Source organism: Colius striatus, chromosome W (genome assembly GCF_028858725.1).
Source record: "Colius striatus isolate bColStr4 chromosome W, bColStr4.1.hap1, whole genome shotgun sequence".
Lineage (NCBI taxonomy): Eukaryota > Metazoa > Chordata > Aves > Coliiformes > Coliidae > Colius > Colius striatus.
This window is the reverse complement of record NC_084789.1, coordinates 7,790,304-7,811,696: the sequence shown is the minus strand read 5'-3', so window position 1 is coordinate 7,811,696 and position 21,393 is coordinate 7,790,304. Positions and strand designations below refer to the sequence as shown.

Here is a 21,393-nt window from a genome sequence, read left to right as displayed (position 1 = left end):
CTACAGTCCCTGTTAGCAGTGGGAGGTGGCCCAGGGGTGCTTTCTGACTCCTTTCCTCTTTCTACCTGAATTATTTAAAGAGGAGGTCTGTTTCCCTGCAGCTGGGGCCTCAGGGCACTGTCTATGTTAGTGAATTTGTATCTGAGGATTGATATAATTAGCAGAGCACTGAAACGTTGTGCAGCCAGTTGGGAAAATGAGAAACCTCATGGAGCAGGGTAACTTCTCTGGAAACTTTTGTGGTAGAGGGTTGCTGTCAAACATGGGAATGTGCTTGTAAAGGTCACGTGACTGATAGCTCTGAGCAACATCAGCAACACAAGCAAAGGAGATGTGAGGACTTCCTGAGGAGGAGAAAGCTCTCAAGGTGCTTATGTGAGGTTTCTCCTCTTTCCTTTGGCAAGTACAATGGAACAGGCTTTATGTAAAATGTGTGGCTTTTGAAAAAGTATATACACTATAAAATTCCTCTCTGCCTCCTCCAGGAGGCTTCTTACAGTACTCTGTACCAACAGATAAAGGCCTGTGAATTTTTCCTTCCTCACAGCGGCAAGGAGACATTTATGCTGCCTCTAAAGCCCATGTATCTTCCAGAGCAGAGGAAGAAGGAGGTGTTGATAGCATTGCACTTACCTCCTTTCTTAGAGACATGTTTCAAAATCAGTTCTCAGCAAGGATAGTTGTGCAGTTTGAACATTAATCTGAATGGGGACTTTCTGATCACGTTCGGTTCGATGTGGCACTGCTTTCAGTAATGGGATTTGTCTTTGCTAACTTTTTATAGGAGGCAAGAAATAAATAGGCATTGCAGAGTATGAAAGACACTGCCTCAGTCACGGTTGACCCAGTGACCAGAACCAGTAGATGTCTGTTGCCATGATTGGATTCAAGGGTAGATTAAGCTTTTTGACCCTTTACAGTGATATTATATATTAAGCTTTGTAATGTGCCAAATCCCAGCAGTTCTCTTGCCTCAAGGTACTGGGCTTCTGTAGAACTTCAGTAGAAAGAAAACCAAAAGCCATTCATAGTCTAACTTGTTCTTCAAAACAGCCTACTCAATTTTAACTGAAACTTGTAAAATCAGATTGGCTAGAGTTTGAATGTCAGCATGGAAAGCTGTTGTTTTGAACAGTGAGATCAGTGGCAGGCATTAGCAACAGAAGAGCTGAGGTCCTGGAATTGGAAAATGTCAGGACGCCCTGACCATTGGTGTCTAGTGTCATCTGCCGCCAGTTTTGCCAGACTAACCACTGTGAGTTCTTGTTTCTGAACATGCTCCCAGGTGGAAAATGCTATTGCTGTGTTTTTATGTTACCTGGCTTCACTCAGAAGGAGTGACAACTTAAACACCCTAGGAATGATCTCCTGGACTCTGTGGATAAATTGTGGATAAATTGGATAATTGATGGAGCCAGGCTCTTCTCAGTGATGTCCAATGACAGAGCAAGGGGCAACGGGTACAAGCTAGAACATAAGAGGTTCCAAAGAAACATAAGGAAAAACTTCACTTTGAGGGTGATGGAGCACTGGAATAGGCTGCCCAGATGGATTGTTGAGTCTCCTTCTCTGGAGACATTCAAAACCACCTGGACGAGTTCCTGTGTGAACTACTCTAGGTGATCCTTCTCTGGCGGGGGGTTGGACTAGATGATCTTTCGAGGTCCCTTCCAACCCTCAAGATTCTGTGATTCTGTGACTTAAGGAGTACTTATCCCAGGCACTAGTACAGGCTGCAGGCTGACTAGCTAGAAAGTAGCTTTGCATAGAAGGAAATGAAAATCCTGGGGGTCAAGAAGATGAAGATGAGTCCAGCAATGCATCCTTGTGGAAAAAAAACAAAACAAAACACAACAGTATCCCTGTCTGCATTAGGAAGAGCATTGTTAGGAGATTGAGGTAGATCCTTCCTCTATTCAGTGCTAGTGAGGTCACATCTAGAGTACCATATTCAGTTCTGGGCTCCCCAGTACAAGAGAAGTATGGACTTACTGGAGCAAATCCAGCAAAGGGCCACAAAGATGATTAAGGGCCTGGAGCATCTGTCATATGAGGAGATGCTGAGAGAGTTGAGACTATTTATCCCAGAGAAGGCTCAGGGAGGATCTTATAATTATATATAAATACCTGATGGGAGGGAGTGAAGATGAAGGAGCAAGACTCTTCTCAGCAGTGCTCATTGACAGGACGAGGCAATGAGTGCAAATGGGAAAAAAAAAGCAGGAAATTCCATCTGAATGCTCAAAGACACTTTTTTATTTTGAAGTCAGTCAAGGACTGTACCAGGTTGTCCATAGATGTTGTGGAGTATCTGTCCTTGGAGATATTAAGGACCCAAATGGACATGGCCCTCAGCAACTTGCTCTAGGTGACCTTGTTTTGAGCAAGGAGGTTGGACTAGATCTCAAGAGGTCCCTTCCAATCTAAACAATTCTGTGCAACATTGAGGAATTCTCTAATTCCTACTATGTATATGTCATCCTTGGTCTTCTTTCTGATACACTAAATAGGTTTTCTTTGTAAGAAAAGCTTTGTTCTTTCCTTCATTGTTGGACCATTTCTGTGCTCTATCCAGATTTTTATGATTATTCTTAAAAATGTCAGCACTCATGTACTTTTCTAGTGTGTGCCTCACTATTTTAATTGGGGTAAAATCCCTGTTTATAACTCCAGTGATTACATTAACACTTTCTGCTAAAGCAAGCTTACTTGAGTCACATTTTCACCATGACATTTAAAATGCTTTTCAGGGTCTTCTTTTCAGTTTGTAGCCTCTCATTCTGTCACCTGCTAGAGCTTTAACTTGGCATTTGTATATGAAGAATTTATAGTGCAACTCAGTAAACCAGAGGAAGGACAGCTTTGAAGAATGGGTAGTCATTTACCAGCTGATGGGAAGACTTTGACTTATTTCTGGTTTCTATGAGTTGTTCCTGAAGTCACATAAATAAGTGAGAAAAGTTTCTGTTCATTTACATTATTAAATGAGATATTTTGAATGCAAGTAAAGTAAGAATAAACTTTGAATATTTCAGTACATAAGGATTTAAACCATTTCAAGGAAGAAAACAAAGAAAGAAATTGCTTTCTGGTACTGCAAATTTTACCTATTGTGTTCTTACAGTGCATTTTATTCAGTGTATATTAGTTCTTTCTGAAAGCTGACAATATTGGAGATACTGTAATTTACTTGTGTTTACTAAAGAAATTACTCTTTTAGTTCTTTAGAATTGTGATGAGTTGGTATGAAATGTTTCCAGTGTTCAGTTTAATTGTAGTGATTATTTCAAGTCTTTTTGTGAAGGCTTGCTTAATTAAGAAGTAAACATTTATATGTGCAGCTTCTTGAATTAATTATTTTTGTGCATATAGGTAGCTTAAAGTGTGTTGTCTTAATATGGTATAAGGTTTTGAGTCTCCTCTCAAAATTTGACAATAGTTGCAGCTAACATTTACAAGTCACTCACTGCAATCAGCCTTCCAAGCTAAAGCCGACTGTCCCTGGGCAGTTGGTAGGGCGGCAGAACCTGCACTGAGGGTTTCGTTTTTCTCTAATTAGGCTACACGCAGCAAGTAGTCAAGTAGTGCTAGCCCCACCTCTCTTGCAAGGGAGGTGGGGTCAGCTGAGGGCGGAGCCGCAGCCACAATCGGGAGGAAGGGGCGGGGGGTTAGGGCGATTTAAACGCTTCAAGAGGGCAGGTTTGACCCCTGGCCATGGAGCAAACTCGAGCACAGGGGTGTGGTGGTGAGTCACCCCGGGGAGAGGAGTTGCTGTGAGCAGTTGGCAGTGCAGGCGGTTATGGTATCAACCCAGGTAAAACCTGTTTTTCAAAGAAATGTGGAGACCCAGACAGAGGTCCCATGTAACCATGCAGATGTCCAGGTCTCTGGCTGCAGGGCATGTTGGAACCTGGCACTCCTAAGGGATGACATAAAAGACTACAGCTGTGTTCAATGTGACCAGGTGAATTACCTGCTTAGTCTGGTGGTTGAACTGAAGGAGGAGGTGGAAAGGTTCAGGAGTATCAGGGAGTGTGAGAGAGAGATAGATTGGTGGACTGAGAATCTATGATCCCTGAGGTGTAAGCAACAAGGTGAGGCATCACAAGAAGTACAGGATCCCCTACCATCTTGTAGCCAAGTGAATAGAGGGGACCTAAGAATTAGAGGGGAACGAATACAGGTCCCTTCTCAGGGAGGCAGGTGAATCCCTTCCCTGCCTCCCCAGTTACCATTGTGTAACAGGTATGGGGCTTTGGAAGTTGAGGGCCAGGCAAAGGAAGATGAAGATGTAGGTCCACTTGAGGAGTTGCCCAGGGTGAGTCAGTCACCATCATGCCTTAAGGCTGCTTCAATTAAAAAAAAAAAAAAAAAAAAGAGGGTTTGAGTAGTAGATGATTCTCTTTTAAAGGGAACTGAAGGCCCCATATGTCAACTGGACCCATCCCACAGAGAGGTCTGCTGCCTCCCTGGGGCCCAGGTTAGAGATGTTATCAGGATCCTCCCTGGTCTGGTGCAGCCAGCTGACTACTACCTGCTGTTGGTAACGCAAGTTGGTACTGACGAGGTCACAGAGAGAAGTTCAAAGGCTATTAAAAAGGACTTCAGGGCACTGGGGAGAATGCTAGATGGCTTGGAAGCACTAATAGTGTTCTCCTCCATCCCTCTCATGGCAGGGAAGAATACTGAAGGAATAAGGAAAACCCACCTGATTAACAGGTGGCTCAGAGGTACCTGAGTACACAACTTCGTGGTTTTTGATCACAGTGAAATTTTCATGATGCCAGGTCTGGTAACAGATAGAGTTCATCTGTCTCAAAGAGGGAGAAGGATCCTTGCAAATGAATTAATGGGGCTTATAGAAAGGGCTTTAAACTAGTTTTGAAGGGGGAAGGGGATAAAACTGGGCCCACCAGAGCTGAGCTTAAGAGTGGCAAGCCAATGTCAGGGGTGAAACCTACATGATCGGCTTCCTTCTTGAAGATGCCTGTACACCAATGCACACAGCATGGGGAATAAACAGGAGGAGCTGGAAGTCTGTGTACAGGCAAGGGGCTATGATCTGGTGGCAGTTGCAGAGACATGGTGGGACAGCTCACATGACTGGAATGTGGTCATGGATGGTTATGTCCTTTTTAGGAAAGCCGGGCCAACAAGGTGAGGTGATGGAGTTGCTCTTTATGTAAGAGAGCAACTGGAATGTACTGAATTCTGTCCAAGTGAGGATGAGGGGCAAGTTGAGAGTTTGTGGGTTAGAATTAAGGGGCAGGCTAGCATGTGTGACACTGTTGTGGGTGTTTATTACAGGCAATGTGATCAGAATGGAAAGTTGATGAGGCCTTCTACAGGCAGCTGGTAGCAGCCTAAAATTATAGGCCCTGGTTCTCATGGGGGTTTTTAACTACCCAGACATTTTCTGGAAGGCCTACATGGGTAGCCACGTACAGTCCAGGAGGTTCCTTCTTGATGCAAATGGTGGATGTGCCAACTAGGAGAGAACTACTGGATCTTGTACTCAGAAACAAGCAGGGTCTGCTTGAAGTGGTGAAGGTTGAGAGTAGCCTTGGCTGCAGCGACCATGAGATGGTAAAGTTCAGGAACTTGTGCAGTAGGAACAGAATACCAAGAAGGATCATAACCCTGGACTTTAGCAGGGCAAACTTTGGCCTTTTCAAGCAATTGCTAGGGAACATCCCATGGGGCAGGGATGGTAAAGGGGCCCAAGATAGAGGAGACGGAGGGATGATCTCATTAATATTTACAAATACATAAAGGGCAGGTGTCAGGAGGATGGAGCCAGGTTATTCTCAGTGATGTGCAATGATAGGACAAGGGGCAGTGGGTACAAGCTAGAACATAAGAGGTTCCAAACAAACACAAGGGAAAACTTCACTGTGAGGGTGACAGAGCACTAGAATGGGCTGCCCAGATGAGTTCCTGTGTGACGTGCTTTAGGTGGTCCTGCTCTGGCAGGGGGTTGGACTAGATGATCTTTCAAGGTCCCTTCCAACCCTTAAGATTCTGTGAAGAGAAGAATCAGACCTGTGAATGGATTTTTTTCTAAAAGTTCTTTACCTCAAAGCAGTAAGTAGGCTTATGTGCATTTGGCTTCTGACTTGATGAATGTATTTGCTGTTACAAAGGAGACTGTAAACTGATAGAAAAAAAATAATGAAGTCCAAAGCTTATAGTATTCTCTTCCTTATAGTATTTCTCTTCTTTATGTTGCAAACTCTAAGTAGATCTTAGATTACACAAAACAATACTATATGACACGAATTTTCTAATATTTTAGGCCAAAGCAGCATTTGAAAAAAGGAATATTAAATGAAGTATCTCCATGTACTCATGTAATAGTATGTGAAAGGATCTTTAGCTAATCCCCAGATTGGATTTTGTGTGAATATTCTTCTTTTAAGATCTAAATAAGGATGTGACAAAAATCAAAGGAATTTGTGCTGAACTTTTAATTTTACATTTTAATTTTATTCAGAGACCACGATGCAGACATCAGAGACTGGGTCGGACACAGGTTCGACTGTGACTTTACAGGCATCTGTGGCTGGCCAGGCAGCAGTGCCCACACAGGTAGTACAGCAGGTACCGGTTCAGCAACAGGTAGGTGTCTGTTAATTTTGGGAAAACAAACAACCCTGGCAAGACAGAATGATGCATTTCAACAGATGTAGTGAAGAACTCATTTTGTACAAGACTGCAAAAGCAACTCTCTTTCATTGTTTTATTCAATTTTATTTTGCTGGAACTAAAAAAGCTACATAAGGAGACATGCAGTTTTCAGGATTTATTTCTTGAACATCTGGCAACCACCAGAAATACATATGCATGATTCTAAAAGTAGATTACTATGAAATGTGTCATAAAAAATTGCATTCATTTAAATTATGGAATGTTCACATTTATTCCTTTGAAAGATTGATAAGGAATATGGAGTTTTTGAAATAAATACAATATAGATGTAAAATACAAAAATAATGTCATTTTGTACTTCTAAGCTGGACTCCCTGCAGGTTCTTGTACAACCTGCCTGGACGAATTCCTGTGTGACCTACTCTAGGTGGTCCTGCTCTGGCAATGGGGTTGGACTAGATGATCTTTTGAGGTCCCTTTCAACCCTTAAGATTCTGTGATTCTGTGAACTGCAGAAAGGTATTCGAAGTAAAACCATATGTAATTTATAATTTGGATTTTCCAGAGGATTAAAAGGGCTTCTGAAGCAGCCAGCTCAGCACACGCTTCTGTGACACGATTAATCACCTATGCAGCTGCACCAACAGTAGAGAGAGTGGCGCACGAGGAGATTGAGGAGGGGAGTGGAGTTGGAAAACAGGAACTGAATGTGAAAAGCCATGACTTTTGTCCAAGACTCATTTAGTATGTGTAATTTAGCTTTTTTTAAAAAAATTATTTGTTCCAGTTGGAAGGGACCTACATTGACCATCTAGTCCAACTCTCTGACTACTTCAGGGCTGACCCAAAGCATATTGTTAAGGGCATTGTCCAAATACTGAGAGACATGGGGCATTAACCACCTCTCTAGGAAACCTGTTCCAGTGTTTGACCATCCTTTCAGCAAAGAAATGTTTCCTTATGTCTAGTATGAACCTCCTCCAATGCAGCTTTGAGCCTGTTTCCTAATATCTAGTATGAACTTCCCCTGATGTAGTTTTGAGCCATTCCCACTCATCCTGTCACAGGATATCAGGGAGGAGAGATCAGTACCTCCCTCTCCCCCTCCATTCAGCTGTCAGTGTTTTAGGTTCTTTGGGTGAAAAATGATATTGTTTTTCAATATAAGTTGGCTTTGCAGTTTCAAAATTAACAGTATTAAAACTGTGAATAGCTTGTTAAATGATGTAATTCTGTTTCTATACTAGTGATTCAGTTGTCTAAAGTAAAATTTCTAGCATTTTGTTAAGTTTAGTTTTAAAATTTAAGGTGATTAATTTTTCTGTATGTTCTTTGCAATGCTGTTTAACTGCCTCATACATTTCACTAATAATTTTTCCTGGTATATTGATGCAATTGATAATGTCTCATTAATATCACTTATATTAGAATGTACCTTGGAATACATTTGCTTTTTTTTTTTTAACCTCTGCCCCCTCACCCCCCTCAAAAACCAATATTTCAGCAAAACATTTAAGCATTGTGCATTTAACATGAATTAAAATGTTTACCTTTGTGTCCTTCATCCCTACTAAGTTAATAATTGTCTGAAATTACAGAATCACAAAATCACAGAATGATTGAGGTTGGAAGGGACCTCTGGAGGTCATCTAGTCCACACTCCCTCTGCTCAATCAGGGCCACCTAGAGCCAGTTTTCCAGGAAATGTCCAGATAGCTTTTGAATATCTCCAAGGAGGGAATTTCCTCATTATCTCTGGGTAACCTGCTCCAGTGCTCAGTCACTGTCACAGTAAAAAAGTATTTCCTGATGTTCAGCTGGAACATCTCGTGTTTCAGGTTGTGCCCATTGCTTCTTGTCCTGTTGCTGGGCACCACTGAAACAAGAACCTGACTCCGTCTTGTATACACTTTGTCTTCAGATATTTATATACATTGATGAGATTCCCCCTGAGCCTTCTCTAGGCTAAATAGTCCCACCTCTCTCAGCTGGGGAGCCCAGAACTGGACACAGGACTCCAGGTACACAGTACTTAACTGGTGCTGAATAAAGGGCAAAGAACACCTATCTGGACCTAATAACATATCAAGAGAGTTTCAAGGGGGGAGAGAATCCACAACCTCCCTGTGAAATCCATTCACACTCACAGTGAAAAAGTGTTTCCTGATCTTCAGATGGAACCTCCTGTGTTTCAGTTTGTGCCCATTTCATCTTGCACTTTCACTGGGCACCACTGAAAAGAGTCTGGCTCTGTTTTCTTTGCACCTTCCCTTCCAATATTTGTACACATAATGAGATTCCCCCCTGAACTTTGTGCCTAGTCTTTGAACTAGACTTTGTGCCACTGATCACCACTCTCTGGGCCTGGCCATTCAGCCAGGTTTCAGTCCACCTCACTATCTGGTCATCCAGCCCATATTTTAGTAGCCTCTCTATGAGGACCTTATGGGACTTTCTGGCCCTTCCTGAAGTCTAGGTAGTCTATCTACCAGGAGATATATCCACTGCTCTCCCCTAGTCTACCAGGCTGGTTATTTCATTGTAGAAGGTTTCTGTTTCATTTTGTAGAAGGTTATTAAGTTTGTCAAGCATGACTTTCCCTTGGTGAATCCATACTGACTAGTCCTGGTTATTTTCTAGTCATTCATGTGCCTGGAAATGGTTCCCAGGATTAGTTGCTCTATCACCTTACCAGGAATTGAGGTGAAGCTGACCAGCCTATAGCTCTCTGGGTCCTCCTTCTGGAAGACAGGAGTGATTTTTGCTTTCCTCCAGTCCTTGGGCACCTCTCCTAATCTCCATGATAATTCAAAGATTATTGAGAATGGTCTCCCAATGGCATCAGAGAACTCTCTCAGCACTCATAGCTGCATCCTATCAGGGCCCTTTAGGATAAGGTCTTCTTAATAGTATACTAACTTTGTAACTTTTTAAATGAAGCTTCTGTGATGCTTAGACTTAGTCAAGCTTTCTAGGACTCTTAGTGGATAACTCTTTTTTTAGCTTGGCTTAAAACTTTCCAAAACTAGAATTTATATCAGCATTGTCATAGTTTGACGACATCCATTTCTGGTAAGGGGGAAGGGGCTGTACAGATGGCTCTTATAAGAAATTGCTCAAAACTCCCCAGCTCTGAGCCAGACCTACTTCTGGGCCTGAGCCAATTAGACACCTCCACAATCACTTTTTAAAAAAGAAGGTGGAAGAGGAGGACTCTTCCTGTTCTTTCTTGCTCTGTCCTTCTTCTTTTCCAACTGGTGGTGGTGCAAGGAGTGGGAAGAGAGAGAAACGATCATGAGGACTCCAAGGTCAGTGAGGAAAGAGAGGAGGAGGTGTGCTGGAGCAGAGACTCCCCTGCATCCTGTGGAGAGGACTGGTGAAGCTGAGATTTGTTTGCATTTTGCTAAAGACCCCACATCAAGGGCAGAGACTCATTTTGCTGAAGAAGACCCCGAGCCAGGGGCAGTGGCTCATTTTGCTGAAGACTCCACATCAAGGGCAGAGACTCATTTTGCTAAAGAAGACCCCAAGCCAGGGGCAATGATTCTCTTCATTAAAGACCCTGTGCCAAGGGCAGTGATTATGGCCGGAGGAGGCCATGTCCTGTGAGAGGGACCCAATATTCACAGAAGCTGTGACTGTGGGGAAGAACCCACGCCAAAGCAGCTCATTAAAACTATGGCCAGAGGAGTCCATGTCCCGAGGGAGGGACCCTGTATCTGCAGAAACTGCAACCGTGGAGAAGAATCCACGCCAGAGAGATTCACCAAGGACTGTGTCCCATGTGAGGGACCCTCTATAGGCAGAAGCCGTAGCTGCTGGGAAGAATCCACACCAGAGAAGTTCGTTAAGGACTGTGTCCCGGGGGAGAGACCCCGTATAGGAGTAAGGAAAGAATGTGAGGAGTCGTCCTCATCTGAGAACAGAGAAACGGCAGAGCCCATCTGTAAGAGACTGACCATGTCCCCCATTCCCTGCCCCCCTGAGCCATTGAGGGGGGAGGAGGTAGAGATATCAAGAGCAGTGAGCTGGGCCCAGGAAGAAAGGAGGGATGAGGGAGGGAGATCTTAAAGTGCTGGTTGTAATTTTTCTCAATCATCCTGCTCCCTTTCTGCTTTTGTTCCATTCTGTTTCTTGTAGGCAGTAGAATAAACTTTCCTTACTTTCCTCTCTGAGTAGTGGAGCCTGTTTTGCCTGGAACCATAATTGGCAGTGAGCCCTCCCTGCCCTTGTCTTAATCCACAACGTTGGTTATCTTTTTTTCCTTCCATTTTGCTGGGGCCTCTGCCATCCTAACGAGGGTGGGGGATGGATGGGGGGCACTGAGCGAGAGACTGTCGTGGTGCTTCTGTGCTAGCTGGGCCAAACCATGACAAGCATATATTTTCATTAAGATATTACTTATATTTCATTGTTACTATTTCTAATAATTCAGTTTCACCAAATATTTCACCTGTATTTTGAGCTATTTTGTGATTATATTGGATTGTATTTTTTCTGTTGAGTCTTAGTTTGAAAGTAGAAGTCATGTAAGGTTTCAGAAAGAAAAGTTAAGGGATCAGCCTGGACAAGGAAGAGGAGTTTGCTGCAATATTTTGTATAGACTGAAGAGGTGATGCATATGTCATGAAAACCAACGCAGATGATTCTGCAGTGATTGAGACAGGATATGAAGGAGAAACTGTTTTACAGAGAAAAGGAGAGATGACGAAAGTATTGAGAAAACGTCAGGAATTTTAAAGGAAATGAATGTATAGGGTAAGGAAAAGAAAGAATTAATATATGAATCTCATATACTACTAGGAAGTGTGATGAATATGGGTAAGAGAGGTGTTTTTCCACTATAGGAAGAGAAAGAACTATCAAATATTAAAACAGTCTCTTTGGTGAAGAAAAATCATCTTTTCTCTGAAAAATTAATGATTTATATAACATCTTTGCTTAAATTTGAAATTTCAATTTTGTACATGGTCTTTAGGAGCAGACTACTTTAGGTAAAGATGAAAAATTCAGAAGAAATAAGTTATTTTTTTAAAATCCTATCCTGTAGTTATGAGGAAAAATAATTTCTCAATGTCTAAATTATTTTCTGCTAAAATAAATATTTTATTTGCACACTGATAATATAACTATGGTTTTCATGAAAGTCTGATATGATGCTCCAAATGAAGAAAACAAAAAATAAATGTCCTTAATTAATTAATTTTTAAAAAATGTCCTAACATTTTATTTGAGTGTAGTGGCAGTGGTTTCACAGGTGTTTTCAAGCAACACAGCAATTGACATTTTTGGCACCTTGAATGATGAAGGGAGAAATCATACATGTGCAAGTAAAAAGTATCAAAAGTGAAGCCAAAAGGAAGGAGTATAATGAAATGCCATTTAACATCCTGCAGAATTTGTCTTAAGCCTTGTGTTTCCTCAAATATAACTTTCCACTCATGTATTATTCCTATTTTAACATGCACTCTTAAGCACGAGGTAGAAAGCTTATAAGGATTTTAAATTCATCTCACTAACCTGATGGTTTGTGTCATGCAATATAGAAGAATTTGAAGAGTAAAATTTAAAATAAGTGTCTAATTGATTTTTAGAATGTATATCCATGCATCAAAAGTTACACAAAACAAATCTTCCTATTCAACATAGACTATGACCATTATCGAGAAATAATTGTATTATTAAACTGGACATACATACATTTGCTAAACAAAATTGGAGCTTAATGTAAAATCAGATTTAACATATGAAAAACAGCCATGAAATTATATTGGTCACTTATCTAAATATCAGCTTTACAGCATGTGCTGCTTTCCAAAAGTATTCCAGACTAATTAATGCATTAAGATGATTTTTTTTTCTCTGATAAGAGTTAGTTTTTCAAATTCAAATATTTTTCTGGCACTATACATGATTAGATTTTTTTCTTTAAATGGCACAGAATCGAGTTGGAGGCCTGTAGCCAGTGGAGTTCCACAGGGATCGGTTCTGAGGCCAGTCTTATTCAACATCTTCATCAACGACCTGGATGAGGGAACAGAATGTACCCTCAGCAGGTTCGCTGATGACACCAAACTGGGAGGACTGGCTGATTCACCAGAAGATTGTGCTGTCATTCAGCAGGATCTCAATCAGTTTCAGAGGTGGGCAGAGAGGAACCTCATGAGGTTCAACAAGGGCAAGTCCTGCAGTACAGGCTGGGGGTTGACCTGCTGGAGACCAGCTCTGCAGAGACAGACCTAGGAGTCCTGGTTGATAATAAACTGAACACGAGCCAGCACTGTGCCATTGTGGCCAAGAAGGCCAATGGCATCCTGGGATGCATCAAGAAGAGTGTAGCCAGCAGGTCATGGGAGATTCTTTTCCCTCTCTACTCTGCCCTGGTGAGGCCTCATCTGGAGTACTATGTCCAGTTCTGGGCTCCTCAGCTCAAGAGGGACAGGGAAGTGCTGGAGAGAGTCCAGCGCAGGGCCACCAAGATGATCAGGGGAACGGAACATCTTCCATACAAGGAAAGGCTGTGGGAACTGGGGCTGTTTAGTCTGGAGAAGAGGAGATTGAGGGGAGATCTTATTAACATTTATAAATATCTAAAGGGTGGGTGTCAGGAGGTTGGGACATCCCTTTTTTCTATAGTAGCTAGCAACAGGACAAGGGGTAATGGGATGAAGCTGGAACACAAAAAGTTCCATTTAAACATAAGAAAAATCTATTTCACTGTGAGGATGACGTAGCACTGGAACAGGCCTCCCAGGGAGGTTGTGGAGTCTCCTTCCTTGGAAGTCTTCAAGACCCGCCTGGACATGTTCCTGTGCAACCTGATCTAGGTAAACCTGCTTCTGCAGGGGGATTGGACTAGATGACCTCTAAAGGTCCCTTCCAACCCTACCATTCTATGATTCTATGATAAATCTGTACTTATTTTACCATGGTATTTTTCTCTTAAACTTATTAGTACTTTTAATGCAAACACTTTTATTTTAAATTAAAATTCTGTACATGTTTTTATCTTGCCTAAATAAGAAATGTATTTTTTTAGTTTGAGAAATTATAGTTTATGAACACTATGAAGGGATGTCAGGCCAGTGCCAATTTATATAATGCTTCACATGGGAAATTAGAAAAATAATTTTTCTATTTATTTAACCATCAAAAAAGTATATCTTGCTACTGCTGACTGACAGAAACATCTGTTTTTCTGTCACACTTGAACAGTCTTATTCAAAGTAATGTGAGTATTTTCAGAATTAGGGTTTTCATATAATTTTTTCCTTAGATGTTGGGTTTTAACCCCAGCCAGCAACTAAGCATCATACAGCTGCTCACTCACTCTACCCACCCTCAGTGAGATGGGAAAAAGAATTGGAAGGGCAAAAGTAAGAAAACTCGTGGGCTGAGATAGAAAAAGTTTGATAATCAAAAAGCAGTAATAATAATGTAAGAAAAAAAAAAGAGAGAAAAATAAAACCCAAGGAAGGCAAGTGATGTAAATTAAAACAATTGCTTATCATGTCTAGCCAGTCCCTGAGCAGCATTCTCCTCATCAGCGTCCCCCCTAGTTTTATTGCTGAGCATGATGTTATACGGTATAGAAAAATCTCTGGTCATTTGGGATCAGCTGTCCCAACTTTGTCCCCTTCCAACTTTTTGTGCACCCCTAGCCTATTTGGTGGCAGAGTAGTGTGAGAAGCAGAAAAGGCCTTGACACTGTGTAAGCACTGTTCAGCAGTAGCTAAAACATCCCTGTATTATCAGTGCTGTTTCCAACACAGATCTAAAACACAGCCCCATACCAGCTACTATAAAGAAATTTAACTCTATCCCAGCCAAAACCAGTATATTAGGTTAACAATGAAGTTTCGAATCTCGTTTTGAAGTATATGAGTTAATGGTGGAAAAGGAGGAATAGATTTTTTTTTTAATGTAGTGAGGATGATGGAAGTATTCTAAATAAAATGTTCTTAAAGAGGTCTTGTAGATTATGCATCATGTGCATGAGAACCAGACTCTTCTAGGATTACACTGAGTTTTTTTTAGGACTTACTCTGACAGGTTAAAGGTTGCCTGTTAACAGCACACATAAGTTGTGATTTAGAGGCTTGTATTGTATAGAATTAAATTGGAGTAAAAAACCCCAGAAAAGCAGCACAGATGACCAAAGTTTTCTTCCTTACTAAATATAGTTTCTAAACTTGGTATAAAGTATATAGTTCTTGTGTTTTCCGGATGTTTCTTTGACATTGAAAATTGTCATTCTTTTTATAAGGTAAACTATCCTACATTTCTGGTGTTCTTGTTTGCAGGTACAGCAAGTACAGACTGTGCAACAGGTACAGCATGTCTACCCAGCCCAGGTTCAGTATGTGGAGGGAACTGACACTATCTACACAAATGGAACAATGTAAGTTGGTTATTGATCAAAATTAGAATCTTTACTAAAATATGAAGTTAAAAGCACATTCTTTTAATGACATTATATGGTCTACTGTATTTTAGGTAGCAAAGAAAAATGTTTGAACAAAAACTTGATTGTTTTGTCATTTGAAATCATTATTTGGGTGAAAAGTTGAATTCACATTGCTTGAATTAATCTAAAATGAATTCAGGTAATTGATACAGTTGCACATAGTGTGAAGCTACATATGCAGCATTTTGTTTGGGGAAAAAACCTTAAGTTTATGGACAAGTTTTAAGTTATGCAGATAGGAAGGATTACCTAAATTTGTCATAATATGATAGATTGTCTGTGTAATAAAGAAGTATTAATTTGAGTCTCCTATTCTTCTAGTTGAAATTCTGCTATCAGTTTCCTAAATTGCTGGGGCAGCTGCAGTCAGTACAGAAAACAATTATGTAACCTTTTTACTGTGTTTAGTGCAATAAGATACATATTTTTTTCCAGAGGAAGGAAGGGAGCGGAACAAGAATATGTGCTCCAGATAGTCCTAAATGGGGCATCTCCTTGCAGCTACTGCTTATGCTATTAATGATATCAACTCTGGGTTCTAGTACCTAATCTATGAAGAAAGAGTCTATTCTATTCCGTATACAGGGCTGTCATGGCAATGAAACACCATGCAGCCACTCGTTTGCCCTCTCTGCAGTGGGATGGTGGACGCCCCAGCAAGATGGAAGGAGGAAAGATAACCAAGGGCCTTGTGAATTGAGACAAGGGCAGGGAGACCTCACTCATGAATTATGGTTTTGGGCAAAACAGACTTGACTAATCAAGGAAAAAAACAAGATCAGTTTAACCCACTGCCAACTAGAAACAGACAAAAAGTAAAAGAGAGCAGGATGATGAGAAAATTACAACCAGCTCTTTAAGATCTCCTTCCCCCAACCCCTCCCCTCTTCTTGGGCTCAGCCACCTGTTCCCAATATCTCTACCTCCTCTCCCTGTCAGCAGCATAGGGGGGCAGGGAATGCAGGTTGCAGTCAGTCCCTCACAGATGGTCTCTGCCACTCCTTCCTCCTTGTCATAGTTTTGCCCAGCCAGCAATGAAGCACCACAACAGTCTCTTGCTCACTGCCCCCCATCTACACCCCATCCTCATTAGGACGGTGGAGATCCCAGCGAAATGGGAGGAAAAAAAACCAACCAAGGATGTTGTGGATTGAGAGACAAGGGTAGGGAAGGCTCACTGCCAATTAGGGTTCTGAGCAAAACAGATGCCACTACTCAACTTAGAGAGGAAAGTAAGGAAAGTTTATTCTACTACCTACAAGAAACCGAACAGAACAAAAAGTAAAAAGAGAGCAGGATGATTGAGAAAATTACAACCAGCACGTTAAGATCTCCTTCCCCCATCCCTCCTTTCTTCCTGGGCTCAGCTCACTGCTCCTAATATCTCTACCTCCTTCCCCGTCAACAGCTCGGGGGGATAGAGAATCGAGGATGTGGTCAGTCTCTCACAGATGGTCTCTGCTGCTTCTCTCTTCTCAGAGGAGCACAACTCCTTGCTATCTTCCCCTGCTCCAATATGGGGTCCCTCCCCCAGGACACAGTCCTTAACGAACTTCTCTGGTGTGGATTCTTCCCAGCAGCTACGGCTTCTGCCTATAGAGGGTCCCTCACACGGGACGCAGTCCTTAATGAATATCTTTGCCGTAGGTTCTTCCCAACAGTTAAAGCTTCTGCAAATGCAGCGTCCCTCCCTCAGGACATGGACTCTTCTGGGCATAATTTTAATGAAGTTCTGTGGCATGGGTTCCTCCCCACAGTTACAGCTTCTGTGAATATGAGGTCCCTCACATGGGACACGGCCTCCTCTGGCCATAGTTTTAATGAGCTGCTTTGTTGTGGGTTCTTCCCCACAGACACAGCTTCTGTGAATATTGGGTCCCTCCCACGGGACATGGCCTCCTCCGGCCATAATCACTGCCCTTGGCACAGGGTCTTTAATGAAGAGAATCATTGCCCCTGGCTTGGGGTCTTCTTTAGCAAAATGAGTCTCTGCCCTTGATGTGAGGTCTTTAGCAAAATGCAAACAAATCTCAGCTTCACCAGTCCTCTCCACAGGATGCAGGGGAGTCTCTGCTCCAGCACACCATCTCCTCTCTTCCCTCACTGACCTTGGAGTCCACATGGTTGCTTTTCTCTCTTTTCCCACTCCTTGCACCACCACCAGCTGGAAAAGAAGGACAGAGAAAGAAGGAACAGGAAGACCTCTCCTCTTCCACCTTCTTTTTTAAAAAGTGATCGTGGAGTTGTCTAATTGACTCAGGCCCAGAAGTAGGTCTGGCTCAGAGCTGGGGAGAGTTTTGAGCAAATGCTTACAGGAGCCATCTTTACAGCCCCTTCCCTATTACCAGAAATGGCTCCATGCAAAACCATGACAAATAGGAAAATCATATAGGCATCATCATCTATATAGGGGCAACTTTTGAGGGTCCTGATGGACAGCAGGATGACCATGACCCAGCAATGTGCCCTTGTGGCCAAGAAGGCTAATAGCATCCTGGGGTATATTAGAAGGGATGTGATTAGTAGGTCAAGAGAGATTCTCCTCTCCCTCTACTCTGCCCTCGTGAGACTACATCTGGAATATTGTGTCCAGTTCTGGGCCCCTCACTTCAAGAACGACAGGGAGCTGCTGGAGAGAGTTCAGCGCAGGGCCACAAAGATGATTAAGGGAGTGGAGTATCTCCCTTATGATGAAAGTCTGAGGGAGCTGGAGCTCGTTAGCTTGGAGAAGAGGAGACAGAGGGATGATCTCATTAATATTTACAAATATGTAAAGGATGGGTGTCAGGAGGATCGAGCCAGGCTCTTCTCAGTGATGGGCAATGATAGGACAAGGGGCAATGGGTATAAGCTAGAACATAAGAGGTTCCAAAGAAATTCAAGGAAGAATTTCTTTACTGTGAGTGTGACAGAGCACTAGAACGGGCTGCCCAGATGGGTTGTGGAGTCTCCTTCTCTGGAGACATTCAAAACCCGCCTGGATGACTTCCTGTGTGACCTACTCTAGGTGGTCCTGTTCTGGCAGGGGAGCTGGACTAGATGATCATTTGAGGTCTCTTCCAGCCCTTCAGATTCTGTGATATAGTCTCACCTGTGCTAAAGAGAGAGTAAAGATCAGTTCCCTCAACCTGCTGGCTACACTCTTGGTAATACAGCCCAGGATGCATTTGTCCTTCTTTGCTGCAAGGACCAGTGGAGGGAAAGAAGAAAGTAAGCTGGTAGACACACAAACATAGCAAAGATTCAAAATTCTGCTGGCTCATATTCAACTTCCTTTTTAACAGAACCCTCAGCTTCTTCTCTGCAAAGTTGCTTTGTAGACAGAGCCCCAGTCCATATTGTTGCATGGGGTTATTCCATCCCAGATGCAAGATTTAGCATTTATCCATGTTAAACTTAATGAGGAGTCCATCAGTTTATCCATCTAGCCTTTCCAGATCCATCTGGACTCCAGCATATAAAATGCCTACCTTATCCCCCCCTTTGGTGTCATCTGCAAACTTGCCAAAAGCACACTCTGTCCTATCATCCATATCACAAATGAAGATCTTAAACGGCATTAGTTCCAATACTGATCCCTGAAAGACCCCACAAGCTACTAGCCCACAAGTGGACTTCACACCACAGATCCCAGCTCCTTGAACCCAGCAGTCTAGGTGTTTTTCTACTCACCTTGTTGTTCACTTATCCAGCCCATATCTCATCAATTTGGGGAGAGATTATGGGAGACTAGATCAAAGACCTTTCTTCAGTTAAGGTATACAACACCCACTACTCCCCTTGTCCACAGTGCCATGTCTTGATGCATCCCAGGATGCCATTGGCCTTCTTGGCCACGAGGGCACATTGCTGGCTCATATTTAGCTTATTATCAATCAGGACTCCCAGGTCTCTCTCTGCAGAGCTGCTCTTCAGCAGTTTGACCCCCAGCCTGTACTGGTGCGTGGAGTTGATCCTTCCCAGGTGCAAGACTCTCTTCCCAAATCTCAAGCCGGTTGAGATCCCGCTGAATGGCAGCACAGCCTTCTGGGGAATCAGCCACTCCTCCCAGTTTGGTGTCATCAGCAAATTTCCTGAGGGTACTCTCTGTCCCCTCATCCAGGTGGTTGATGAAGATGTTGAACAAGACTGGCCCCAGAACCGATCCCTGTGGAACTCCACAAACCACAGGCCTCCAACTCAATTCCATGCCATTGATCACCACCCTCTGGGCTCTGTCATTCGGCCAGCTCTCGATCCACCTCACTGTTCACTCATCCAAGCCACACTGCTTGAGCTTTCTGATGATGATGTTATGGGAGGCAGTGTCAAAAGCCTTGCTGAAGTCAAAGTAGATGACATCCGCTGCTCTACCGTCATCTAGGTTATACTTTCATAGAAGGCTATTGGGTTGGTCAAACAGGATTTCCCCTAGGTGAATCCATGTTGATTCCCCCTGATAACCACCTTTTCCTTCATATGTTTGGTGATGACATTCAGGATGAGTTGTTCCATCACCTTTCCAGGGATGGAGATGAGGCTGACCGGCCTGTATTTTCCTGGGTTGTCCTTCCTGCCCTTTTTGAAGACTCGCGTGACATTGGCCTTTCTCCAGTCCTCAGGCACCTCCCCTGTCCTCCATGATTGTTCAAAAATGATGTAGAGAGGCTTAACAATCACATCAGCCAGCTCCCTCAGCACTCTAGGATGCATCCCATCAGGACCCATTGACTTATGATCCTTAAGCTTGACCAACAAGTCTTTAACATTTTCCTCTTCCACCCAGGGCAAGTCCTCTGCTGTCCTGGCCATCCTGTTATCCTTGCCGGACTGGGCTTCCTGAGCGTCGGCCTTGGCCGTAAAGACTGAAGCAAAGAAAGCATTCGGTACTTTGACCTTTTCTGCATCATTTGAAACCAGGGCATCTTCAGCGTTTAGCAGCGTGCCCACATTCCCCCTCACCATCCTTCTGCTGCTGATGTACTTGAAAAATGCCTTATGACTGTCCTTAACTTCCCTGGCTAAATTTAATTCTAGAAGGGCCCTAGCCTTCCTGGTTGCACCCCTACATGCCCTGGCAATGTTCCTATACTCTTCCCAAAAAGCTATCCCCTTTTTCCACCTCTCATAGATGTCTGCTTTCTGCCTGAGTTGTCGCAGTAGATCCTTGCTTATCCATGGAGGCCTTCTACCTCCCTTTCCTCCTTTCTTGCGCATTGGGACACACTGATCCTGGGTTTGGAGGAAGTGGTGCTTGAAGATTGACCAGCTCTCATTGGCACTTCTGTCTTCTAGAATCATATCCCATGAGATCCGTCCAAGTAGATCTTTGAAGAGGCCAAAGTCGGCTCGCCTGAAATCCAGGGTCATGGTCCTGCTTTGTGTCCTGCCTCTTCCACACAGGATCTTGAACTCTACCATCTCATGGTCACTGCAGCCTAGGTTGCCTCCAACCTTCACATCCCCAACCAGGCCCTGCTTATTCGTTGGTACCAGGTCCAGCAGCACACCCCTCCTTGTTAGTTCCTCGATCATCTGCGACAGGAAGTTGTTGTCAACAATCTGTAGGAACCTCCTGGACTGTGTGTGCTTGGCTGTGTGGCTATCCTGGCAAATATCAGGGTGGTTGAAGTCCCCCATGAGGACCAGGGACTGTGATCGTGAGACAGCTCTCAGCTGTTCGTAGAAGGCCTCATCCACATCCTCCTCCTGATCAGGTGGCCTGTAGCGAACTCTCACACAATATCACCTGCCTTGCCCTTCCCATTGATTTTTACCCATAAGCACTCTACCTGCTCCTCATCCCCACCCAGGCACAGTTCGGTACACATGAATTGCCCCCTCACATAGAGAGCAACTCCACCTCCACGCTTTTGTCAGTCTGTCAAGATGCAGTTCTGCAGATCTCAGGCTGTAGGATGTTCCTGAGTTTTTGCTGATGCTGAGGCAGCAGAAGGTAGTCTTATAGTCTGCAACTAGTGTGTGTTTGTTGAGGATCTGTGTTACCAAGTAAAGGAACTATGGGAGGAGCTCAGCAGACTGCCTACATCAGAAAGAGTGAGAAAGAGATCAACCAGTTCTCCAAAATCCTGTAGCTTTGAGAGCCCAAACTCCTAACTGTACTGAAGGAGGAGCAGTTTGTGCTTATTGGATGGAGAAGTGGAGATTCCCACAATAGTGGAGGGTAGAAGCTTCTATGTACCTTCCCTTCAGGTATTTATATACACAGATAAGATTCCCCCTGCCCCAAGCCTTCTCCAGGCTAAATGATTCCAGCTTTCTCAGCCTTTCTTCATTGG

General features: G+C 43.2%; 1 protein-coding gene across 3 annotated transcripts in view; it reads left to right on the top strand.

Annotated features, from left to right (window-relative positions):
* LOC133628493 (transcription factor RFX3-like) overlaps positions 1 to 21,393 on the top strand; it is a 153,037-nt gene that overhangs the window by 47,492 nt on the left and 84,152 nt on the right. For all 3 annotated transcript variants that reach the window (XM_062016725.1, XM_062016724.1, XM_062016726.1), the window contains 2 exons: positions 6,494 to 6,618; positions 14,952 to 15,049. In XM_062016725.1, the coding sequence (XP_061872709.1) occupies positions 6,502 to 6,618; positions 14,952 to 15,049 (215 nt within the window). In that variant the 5' untranslated portion in view covers positions 6,494 to 6,501. The remainder of the gene's footprint in view (positions 1 to 6,493; positions 6,619 to 14,951; positions 15,050 to 21,393) is intronic.